This window comes from Octopus sinensis, linkage group LG5, assembly GCF_006345805.1.
Source record: "Octopus sinensis linkage group LG5, ASM634580v1, whole genome shotgun sequence".
Taxonomy (NCBI): Eukaryota; Metazoa; Mollusca; class Cephalopoda; order Octopoda; family Octopodidae; genus Octopus; species Octopus sinensis.
The window spans coordinates 74868527-74881026 of record NC_043001.1 but is presented as its reverse complement, the minus strand read 5'-3'; the positions used below and the strand labels follow the sequence as shown (position 1 = coordinate 74881026).

Genomic DNA, 12500 nt, shown 5'->3' with positions numbered 1-12500 from the left:
GATGATGACGTCATATTTGTTGTTGATGACTTTTTTTGACCAACAGGTTTGAAAGGTTCTTCGCCATATGGAATCGAAGCACTACAACACCGATGGAAGAAGTGTGTGAACCGTAAGGGGGACTATGCTGAAAAATAGACCTCATTTAGTCACACTACTTCAGAGTTTCTTGGTCAGCCGATGAACTATTCAGCTGACACTTGCATGTGCGTGTATATGTATATGCGTGTGTATTCTTTTATTCTTTTATTTGTTTCAGTAATTTGACTGCGACCATGCTGGAGCACCGCCTTTAGTCGAATAAACCGAGCTCAGGAGTTATTCTTTGTAAGCCTAGCACTATCGGTGTATTAGTATAACGCTCCGGAAGTGAAAATGTCTTCAACATTTCGAGCCTACGCTCTTCCACAGAAAGGAACACAGAAAGAAACAAGGAGAGAAAATAAGGAATGTTTAATGGTTGGCGATCTATCATGGCAAATGCCGGACAGAAAGGTCACACAGGAGAGCTTGGGAGAAGGGGAGATAATAAAGTAGTGGTGACCCGAAAACGAAGGTGCGCGTGCGTGTGTATAAGAAAGTTTGTATGTGCGTGTGGAATTGGGCTGCTGATCTTGATATGTGCCTGTGTGTATGTGTAGGTGTGAAAATGTGGGTCTGGGAAGGTGGAGTGGGCTTACGAGGGAAGGGTGACAATGAAATATATATATATTATTGCGCAATATAGCAATGATCACAAAATCGAGCTTCAATGAAACAATTGTAAACCAATGAAATAATGGGACTTGTCCAATCAAATCTTCATTGTTACAATTATGTATGTGTGTGCATGTGTGTGTATATGCGTGTGTGTGTGTGTGATTGTGTGTGTGCATACATATATATAAATATTCATATATAGCAACATTTAAGTAACGTTATGTCTGAAATTGGTACAAACAATAATTGTTCTTATTCTCCCTCTGATGACGGGATGGATCGTTATTGTTTATTTGCAGAGAAATGCCCTACCTGCGTATCTTTCCTTGAAAATGTTAGAAGAGACGATCTACACACCCCTTTAACTTCCTCTTCTTGCTTATGATTTATATTCTTGTAACAACTCAGCCTATATATATTTAAATATGTAAATGCCATAATCTAACCCGATACTAGTTGGCTACCAGACTATTTATACTACAAAATCATGAAACAATTTATCACCATATACAAAACTCAACATCGTTGCCAAACACACCATTTTTATGATTGTGTAATCGCATTAGTTTAATAAAAAATAAGTTTGTAAAACATATTGAAAAGAAAAAAAATATTTATTTTAACATTTATATATATTATATTCTGATTTTGGTTGGTTCCATTTTTCACAAATATAAATATATTCAATAAAAAGTTATAAAAAACAAAATATATTCATTGGAAAAAATTTTTTTATCAAAATTATAACACATAAATTCAATACATATTGTTGTTGGAATAAACTCTGATCAGTCACGAAACTCTTCGATCCACCACACACATGCATAATTATGATTTTGGGGGTTTGCCATCTATTTGACGACATCAATATTAGCATCAAGCAATACAGATGCTACTTTCATCATTTCCAAACGCGGGAGAGCACACACACACAACACACACACACACACACACACACACACACACGCACACGCACGCGCGAGCAACATTTATTGTCAAAAGGGTATACTCATTTTCATTTCCTTCTCTCCAGGACGATAAATATACTGTTTCAATCCTTTCATTATTCATTTGTTTTACTTTGTATTTCGCTCGTGTCTCACAAAGATATAACAATTATCTGAATACGTACGTACACAGACACATAAACATACACGAACTCATATGCATATACGTATATATATATATATATATATATATATATATATATATATATATATATATATATATATATATATATATATATAATATATATATATATATATATAAAACATTATTGGTGAATTGAAGAAATGGAGCTGAACGCAGATTGAACAGAAATCGTTTTATTTCATTCTACACGTGTTTCGAAAGGCATATATTATATATATATATATATATATATATATATATATTATATATATATATATAGGTAGATAGATACATATATCTATATATAACTATACAAATGCGTATATATTTTTTATTCAGTTAAGGCTTCTATAACCATATGTTTTCCCGAAACCTTTACGCTTGTTTTCACCTCGAACCTCGTCCAGCTCGCTCTTTGCATATTTACTATGTATGTGAATATATATATATATATATATTATATATATAATATATATATATATATATATATATACATACATACAGACATACATACATACACACACAACACACACACACACACACACACACACATATATATATATATATACATATATATATGTATGTATATACATATACATAAACATTCAGCCATTATTTTGCATTTTAAAACCGTCTGACCCTGTACGCAATACTTTGCATGCAAAAACATAACTAGTTATGTCCCGGATTAAAGGTAATATATGCATATCTACTTTGACGGTGCATTGGAGGTCTTGAAATCTCCTTCCCTGTTTCAGAGACATGTTGTCATAGCTCTATTATAATTTATTGTGGATGTGTTGTGATTGTGCCTTCAGTGATAAACACCAAGTTCTTTTTCGGTGATATGTATGTATGTATGTATGAAGTAGTTTGTACGTTCATTATCTGTATCTATTATAAATGAAGTGGATTAGACAATCTCTTTAGAGTTTGTCTATCACAAGTGAATTTCTTGACGTGATATAAACGCATAACAAACACACACACAGACGTACGCACATACATACAGGCAGACAGACAGACATGCATACATACACGCATATACATTCTGACACACACACATAAATACGTGGATTCATAACTACATTCACACACACGTAGTTCGCGCATTCCTGTGCGAGCATTAACAAAAATATATGCATATGTACATTGATTGTTATTTAACCAGAGGTCAATCTTAACCGTGCTGACCTATGTTCAAAGACCTTCTGGCTATGAATACTCTGGGGTTTTCGTTTTGTATATCAAGTATTGCATAAGCGAATGTCAATATGAAGACAATACAATGCGATCTGAGTGAATAATGGTGGCTGCTTCTAGCAGGTTCGGATTTCTTTGGCCCGATGCACACATATGTGTGTGCGTATGTATGCGTGTGTGTGTGTATGTATGTATGTGTGTGTATGTGTGTGTGTATGTGTGTGTGTGTGTGTGAGCATGTATCTGTGAGCATATATCTGTGTACAAAAACACGTTACATACGTAAACATAAATACACGTAATAATCGGTATGTATGCAGGAAAATAATGATGAACTGTGCATGTCAATAATTCAAAATAATGTTGAAAGTTGAGCTGATATATATGTTCAAATAGAAACACATGAAAAGATGTATTTGTACCAAAATGAATATGCTAGACGCTGACGAGAATTTTGAAATTTTGGTTCACATTCCAGCTTGCAAAAAGGAAGCATGATTGAAATTATATTTATGTAGAGAGAAATAAAAATTCATTTGTTATAATAAATTTCTAATGAATGCCGTAGTTTGAAACGGTTAAATGATTTGTAAAATTGTAATGAAATTATTTTAAATATGGATGGAAGAGGAAAGGAGGCTGAAGGTTACAAATGTCTTTAATTATATATATATATATATATTATATATATATATATATAATATATATATATATATGTAAACATATATGAATATATATGTATATATGTACATATATATATAAATATATATATATATATACACATATTTATATATATATATGCATGTATACACATATATGTATATATACATATGTTACATATACATATATGTATATATACATATGTTACATATGTATGTATATGTATGTATATATATATATATATATACGTATATGTACTACGTGATCAAGGGAGCATAGTAAAGCCACTTAGAATCTAATACTTATTAAAACAGTGAGTGGAATAAAAGGCCTTTTGTTGAACTCATTGTGTGTATATGTATATATATATATAAACATGCACGTACATATATATATATGTATATGTATGTATGCATACATGTACATATACATGCATATATATATATATGTGTGTGTGTGTGAGTGTGTGTGTGTTGTGTGTGTGTGTGTGTGTGTGTGTGTGTGTGTGTGTGAGTGCGTGCGTGTATGTGCGCTTGTATTTATGAGCGTATGACTAATTAGCATGCACATATGTCAATGTCTTTAAAATTTCTAAGAAAGTCTTTAGAACAGAGAGTTCGATTACTTCCAGCCGTGAGATTTTGGGCCAAATCTAAAGCACAACTTCTTGGGATAAGATCCATCACATGGTATTTCCATAAAATATCCTTCTTTTCTTGAATATCTGCAGAAAGAAAATGAGGTATTCAATATTATGAAAGTCAATTTAGTATTGAAAGAAAAATATTTTTAAACAACCACAATAATAGCAATTCTTTCTATTAAAGGCTCGAGGCCAGAAATTTTTGGAAAGGAATCTAATCGATTGCATCGACCCCAGTGCGTAACTGGTACTTATTTCATCGACACCGAAAGAATGATAGGCAAATTCGACCTCGGCAGAATTTGATCTCAGAACATAAGGACGGGCGAAATGCTGCTAAGCATATTGCCCGCCCTGAAAACAATTCTGCCAACTGGCGACCAGCAGTTTTAGTAGGAGAGGTCAGGTCGATTACACGGACTTTAAGTTTTTGACTGATATTTTGCTTTATCGGCCCCTGAGAGATGAAAGGCAAAGTCGATTTAGATGAAATTTGAAATCAGAACGGAGTGATCCGGAAGAAATATCACAAGTTATTTTTCCGTTGCTCTGACAATCTTATCATGGCTTCAACACTTTTGTGCGGAAAGGGTTAATCTATGCCATCGACTTCAGAACTAAACTGGCACTTATATTGCAGAATGAAAAGTAAAGTCAGCCCCAGAGGGATCTGAATTCAGAAGAGTTCAGAACAAACACCGCAGAACAAGCACCGCACGCAAGATATTTTGTGGGACACGCTAATGATTATGCAGATCATGTGGTGATCATTTGTTTCGAATTTAGGTACAAGTCTAGCAGTTTTTATGAGGGTTCGTGTCAGTCAATACCATCGACTTTATTGTTTGCCTGATATTTTATTTTATCGACCCCGAAAGAATGAAAGGCAAAGGTGACCTCGGTGGGATGTGAACACAGAGCATAAAAAATCAAATCGAAACAAATCGCAAGGTCCGATGTAATAAAGTTTCTGTCAATCTGCCGCCCTTAATTTCTTTTTGTTTTTTTACTTACGTTTAAGACAAGGGTTAAGCTGGCGAAATCATTAGCACGCCGGAGGAAATGCTTAGCGGTATTTCGTTCGGTTCCTTAAGTTCCGAGTTCAAATTCTACTGAGGTCTAGTTTACGTTTCATCCTTCCGAGATATATGTAACAGTCAAGTATTGGGATCGATATATTCAAATAAACCCGTCCCTCTAAAATTGTTGGACTTGTGCTGACATTTGATACCGATTTAGGCATAATACAAGCCATTTTGAAGGGAAATGGTTAGTCGCTACCATCCACCCTAGTAATTTTTTTGTATGTGAAAAGTGAAAAGGTCATCCTTAATAAATTCTTTCATTTTGAATGATTTCCAAGTTAGGCAGAACACCACACATTCTGAAGAATATAGTTGAGTTTCTCGGCATTAGAACGTTTTTAAGACACCAAAGAATGAAAAAGAAAGTCGATCAACGTGGGATTTGAACTTAGAAGATATTTCTAATTAAAATGATTTCTTACCGTAGAGAACGGCTCATTTTTTCGTAATTCATTGCTAGCTTATTTTTCTTCTTTTGGCCCCAAAGCTTCGCAACTTCTGCAGATTTCAACACCCGAAAGATACCTTTGTCGCGATCTTCCCATCGGATTATATCTCTATAACACGGGGATTTGAGAAGGTCTCGGATAAATTCCCACAGGTGATAAACTTTGGAAACTATTTCAAGAAACAAAAGGAAAGAAAACAATGATGAAAGGTCATTTGATATATAACATTAAATTAATCTATTCAATAAATATTGATTAATCTGTTAAAGTGTACGATCTATTCATAATTGATGTGATACTTATTGATCTATTCAAATGGCTGCTGAAGTATTAGTAAAAAAACAACTAGAAACACAATTGACAGTTTAGCACAATTACCAACGGGAAATTATGCAAACTTACTTATTTAGAGAAATTCTTATTGCTTGATTTTGGTGAGATTCCCGATTTGGTATCACTGTTAGCTACAGCATTTTGACTATTGCCTAACCCCTAAACCTAACCCTGATCAGGTTACTATTGAATATAGATAGAGCAGCAGACCACAAGCTGAAATAGCATCACTACTACACATATACGGGAGTGAGCTCCCTGGAAGATTTAACGCAGCCACTAAACATATAGTCTTCGACTAACTATTCTTCATCTCAGTGCACGTACCTACAGCAACAGTATTATGACTACCGGTGAGTATTATTGAGAATAATAAACACTTGGCTATTAACCAACTTCATCTACGCTATGTAGCATTATATAAATCGTTGCATTACGTAACGTTACGTAATATATTGATTTCAAATTTTGGCACAAGGCCAACACTTTCGGGAAGTGGGTAAGTCGATTACCTTGACCTCAGTGTTCAGCTGGTACTTATTGTATCAACCCAGAAAGGATGAAAAGCAAAGTCGACCTCAGCGGAATTTGAACTCAGAACGTAAAGACGGACGAAATGCCGTCAAGAATTTTGCCCGGCGTGCTAACGATTCTGCCAGCTCGCTGCCTTAACATTACGTAATATATTAAATATTACATCTATATCGTTACACTCACATCATTTTCCATCACAACAAATATCCTTGTTTCATTCAGCTAGCTCTATAATCACGTGATCCTCATATCAAGTCTTTAAATCACACTTCTGGGAAATCATGCAGCCTCTGGATAACTTTTTCTTGTTATTTTTCTTATTTCCTACATTTGTATTCGATATTCATATCGATGCATTCCCACGTGATTTATTGGCTCTAATGCCTGTGTGCGTACACATGCGTGCTTTGGTGCATGCGCGCGCGCGTGTCTGTGTCTATGTATACATATGCGTATTTGTGTGTGTGCGTCAATGTGTATGTGTGTATGTGTATCTATGTATGTGCGTGCGCGCGCATCCATATATATGTGCTGTATGTGTGTAATTGTGCACGGTCATTTAAGAGCATTTATTCATGCATTAACAACTGTATAATAATAATAATTTGGATTGACAAGTATCACTATTTCAATAAAAATAGTTTTAATTAAATCTGTTAATTCTACTTTTAATTGTTACTGACAGCATAAACTTACTTTGTCCCTTTTTCCTGCCTGGTTTCCTGCGATAGTGTTTCGGTGGATCAAGACTATATTCGCTATTCTGTATAAGTTCGGGACTATAGTTGATGTCTTGAGACAGAGACATTTCCTCGGGTTTGGAAACAATGAAATCTACTGAAAAAAAAAAAGAATGAAGACAATACAATCAAAGGTGGGTAAGTGCATGAACCAGCGATAGAAAACATATCAAATTTAGATCTGTTGAAATATGTCTGGAGCTTATTTGAACTTGTAAGAGCGTTTCATTATGGTTTTCTCTTGGAGAAAAATTTTCTCATTAGACAACAAGGGGTTAGAACTCCGTAACCAACCTCATAGTGATCTCTATGAACTGGTAATGAATTTCAAGCACCCTGGATTTCTTTACTACCAGATACCATGAGAGGCATTCATTATACTTATCTACTCAACTCATTCTAGCTCTCTCTCTCTCTCCTCTCTCTCTCTCTCTCCACACACACGCATACATATATATATACATACATATATATATATATATATATATATATATATATATATATATATATATATATATATATATATATATAAGTGTGAAAGTGTGAAAGTGCCCTAAACTATTACCTCGCCAATCAAGATTTCCTGTTAACTAATGCTCGATATACCAGCTTAATAAAGACAATTTACTAAGTCCTTAATTTCTTTAAAAATTAATTGAAACAAAAACAGTATATCTTAACAGAAATATGGTAACAAAGTGTTAAATGGTATTCAGATAAGATATGACTCTTTCAATGGAGATGCTAGCGATTTCTTTTGGGAACGGGATGATATACAGCTTTTCATAAATAACAATAATATTCATTGTAATCACACTTACTTCCAGAGTTGATATTTGTATAACATTGAGCGTCGTTATAATAGCTGAAGTGTGATCGGTTGTTGCAGAAGGGACGGGCGCTGACATAATCATCCCAATATTCTGTGGAGAAATTAAGGTTATTATTACAGTAAAAATTAAATTATAACTTCACGAGACAGAAGAAAATTTATATATATATATATATTATATATATAATATATATATATATATATATATATATATATATATATATATATATATATATTATACATAATATACATACATATACAATTATCATACAGACATACATCCATGTATAGACAAACATGTATACATAGAAGTAGAGTTCATGATGTAGACTAGAGGAGAAGAGAAAAGATGAAAAGGATTATTGAGGGTAAAGAGAAGTTGGAGGGTACCATGGATATAGGGGGAAGGAAAGAGCAGAGTGAGAATGCTGCAAAAATACCCCAGATGGGGTGGTAATGTAGAAAGGATGGTGAGAGAAAGGAGTAGGGGAAAGTAGTGGGTGGGTACAGCGAGGTGATGAAAGACTAGCAAGAAGATAGGTAGTGAGATAAAGATAAGAGGAAGTGTTGTGTGACAATACAGGTAAACTGGGAGAGTGTCTGGTTGGTGATGCAACAGGACGAATATAACAAGCGAATTGGAGGGAATATATGTGATGAAGAGACGGGTGCCATGGAGGAGGTGTGAGTGTTTCCTCGGTCTCCCTCTTCTCCCTCCACTACCTTGGAGTACTCGACGATTTTGTATGCGGCCGTCTTTCTCCATATGCATCGTATGTCTATAAGAGTGCAACCTTCTCTCTTGCATACTACATCTGATTCCTTTCACATTCACTTTTTCTCTTAGCTCATTTATACTCTGACGTTCTTGCACACTAACATTACACCTCCATTGGTACATACTTACTTTATATCTTTTTGATCTTTGTCAATCTACATTCAATGACCAAGTCTCGCTACCCTAGGACATTGTAGCTTTGATACAGGCTTCAAATAATATACTCTTTAGTTTTGGGGAAAAGACCTTTGGTGCTGGCAGTGATAGTGGTTGCTTTCAAACATTTCTGTCAAAAGCCATTGTGCCCAAAGAGGTGAAAAATAGAGGTTCAAAAGATAGGAGGGTTGATATATATATATATATATATGTGCATGTGTGTGTGTGTGTGTGTGTGTGTGTGTGTGTGTAAATAAATAGAAAGATAGACAGATAGATAGGTGGGTGACTGACATTGAGAGAGAGAAAGAGAGAGAGAGAGAGAAATATTCTGCTGTCACCTAGTAGTTAGTGAGCAGAGAATGAAATATAGGATGGAGGAGAGAGGAAGAGACAGTGCGTGTAAGTAACATAGCAAAGCAGGTGTGATGAAACAATGTAGAGCTCTACAACCGAGCGGAGGAGTTAGAGAGGTAACCTGATAAAATAACAGATTTAAAGTGTTAAATGGTAGAGAGGATAATATAGACAGGAGAAGAGAAAAACTAAAAAAATTGTATTTGACATCAAACTACTGGGGATACATTGGGAAAAAAAATAGAAGTGAGGAAGACTTTAAGAGAAAACGAGAGAAAAGAGGGGGAAACGAAGAAAAAATAACGAAGCATGAAAGTTAGTGGGTATATCAACGTGTAGTAATGGAGTGAGAGTGTAGGATTAAGAAATTGCAAAACCGATTTTTCAAATATAGGAAACAGATAATTACAAGTCACAGAAGAGATGCTTGATTAGGAACTGCATAAAGAAAATGAAGACTATCAGAAGACGTCAATGCTTAAAGTGAATTGGTGAGGGCATGGAACATAAGGGAAAACAGCAGAAAATCGTGAGAGGAAAAGTGTAAGAATAATTGGACCAAAACAAAATGAAACACACGAAGAAAATTTAGTAGAAAAATTAAGAATCATTAAATGAGTGTATATAAATAAAACACATCATTTTTGACCGGTACTTCGCTAATTATTCACGCACACACGCACACACACACACACACACACACACACACACACACACACACACACACACACACACACACACACACACATACACACGGATATGTGCGTGTATGTGTTTGTGTGCACGTATATATGTCTACTGGAAATAAACCCGAGCAAGTCAAACAATATCTTATACTTACCATAAACACAATCTCTCTGCTCCATTTTAAGCGACAAATTTGTGTAAGTTGGTGTACTATTTTCTGTAACTGGTTCTACTGTTATTGTGTTGTATACGCAGTTCTCTTCAACATTCAAATATTCCATATAAGGTTCGATACTATCTTTGCTATCATATTGTGTAAAACCTTCCGCTATGCTTGGCTGAAATTCATAAGAAATAAACATTGGTTGCTTTGTACGACTTTTACAAATAGTTGTTATAACTGAACCTTCACGTATTATTCTATTATCGATACTTTTCAAGGGCAGTGAATGGAAGAACCGATAGAGTGACAGATATATAGTTCCGTACGTTTACGTTCTGAAATGAAATACCATCGAGGATGCATTTGTCTTTTATGATCCTCCTGGAATCAATATAGACACCAGTTACAAAGAAAAGATAATCATCCTTTAACCTCTTAAGTAAAATGGTAACTGTCAAAAGTTCAAATTCTGACGGTAATGACAAAGGCAATAGCAATGATATTGGATTTGTTTGTTAAAGAGAATTAAAATCAACCACACAGCATAGAGTCTGCGTATGAAGATGTCTAGGACCTAATTTGATGGGTTTAGGAAGTTTCCAAACAAATTGCAAGAAACTAACTAGAAATTAAAGAAAAGGTATAATGAAAATGATAATACTAAGACAATCGTGTTTTAACACACACACAAACTTACCGATGCATATATGTATATGATATACACATACGCATACATATATAAAGACATACACACATACACACACATGCACACACCTACATATATATACATGTATAAATATATACATATACATACACACTAAATGTACTTTGATCGACTGGAAAGTGGTGTTAACTTCAGTTATTGAGATATTTTATATGGAATATTGTAAGCAATAGCTTCGGTTCTAACAATAATCGGCTTACATAATTTCCAATAGCATGAGAGAAATGAGGTATCTATAGAATCCAATATTCATCAAACATCATAAACAACCCAACTCTCTATAAACAATGTAAATGTAACACACAATGGCCTCTCCGCATGAAAATCCTTACTAGAAACGTTTTACTCAGATAAAAAAAGCAACAACAGAAAACAACACATGTAAGGTATTCATCACCAACACCCTTAAACTTAGTTACAACTGTATCGAAGAGAATCTTCACTAGAAACAATACAAACAACACACTCAAATCCTACATTTTGCCAACAGCCAACACTTTCAAGTTTAGATTCTACCGCATACACATTCTTTCAGAAACTTAACTAAGAAAGTGACACAAAGTCATTCAAGTATGTACAGTCAGAAAAAGACCAACCGAAATACCACTTGCAACAGAAAGTGAAAGATCACAGCTACCACGAAAATATGAGCATAATGGCATTTGCAATATGTGTAGCACATGTGGGCGTGTTGTATATCTGTATTGAATGTATTTCGTAGTATTGGTGTTTGTACGTATACTCATCAACCAACGAGGGATTTGTGTTCTCATAATCGTGTGTACACCCGACTATATGCCCGAATGTGGTTATTGTAATAACACATGAAAGACCTTGCTCCTAAGTATACACGCAAGACGTCGAGCAAGAGGCACATATATAAGTATATATACGTTTCTGGCATATATTTGTGTATCACTGGCATATATTTGTGCATCCCCACACGTGTGTGTATGTAAGTGAGCATACATATAAAAATAAAACAATGTGAAATATAGGTGAGCATCTATGCACGTAAATGTGCATGCGTGTCTACGAGTATATGTATATAGGAACATATATTTATGTATGTATAAATACGCTTTTAAACAGGAATATATATATAATATATATATATATATATATAATATATTACATACACACACATATACAGATATCTATATATACTCATATATATGTATATAGTATATATAGTACATATATATATATATATATAAACACATACACATATATCTACACACACACACTCCACCACACACACACACACACACACACACACAACCACACACACACACACACACACACACACACATATATATATATATA

General features: G+C 34.3%; 1 protein-coding gene across 3 annotated transcripts in view; it reads right to left on the bottom strand.

Annotated features, from left to right (window-relative positions):
- Positions 1-4140: 4140 nt before the first annotated feature.
- The window catches only part of LOC115212381 (ETS homologous factor-like), a 32573-nt gene continuing 24213 nt past the window's right edge, over positions 4141-12500 (bottom strand). For 2 of the 3 annotated variants that reach the window (XM_029781260.2, XM_036502762.1), the window contains exons 3-7: positions 10442-10625; positions 8299-8400; positions 7434-7574; positions 5844-6039; positions 4141-4417 (exon numbers count right to left, since the gene is read on the bottom strand). In XM_029781260.2, the coding sequence (XP_029637120.1) occupies positions 4315-4417; positions 5844-6039; positions 7434-7574; positions 8299-8400; positions 10442-10625 (726 nt within the window). In that variant the 3' untranslated portion in view covers positions 4141-4314. The remainder of the gene's footprint in view (positions 4418-5843; positions 6040-7433; positions 7575-8298; positions 8401-10441; positions 10626-12500) is intronic. The other variant, XM_036502763.1, reaches the window with a different exon arrangement.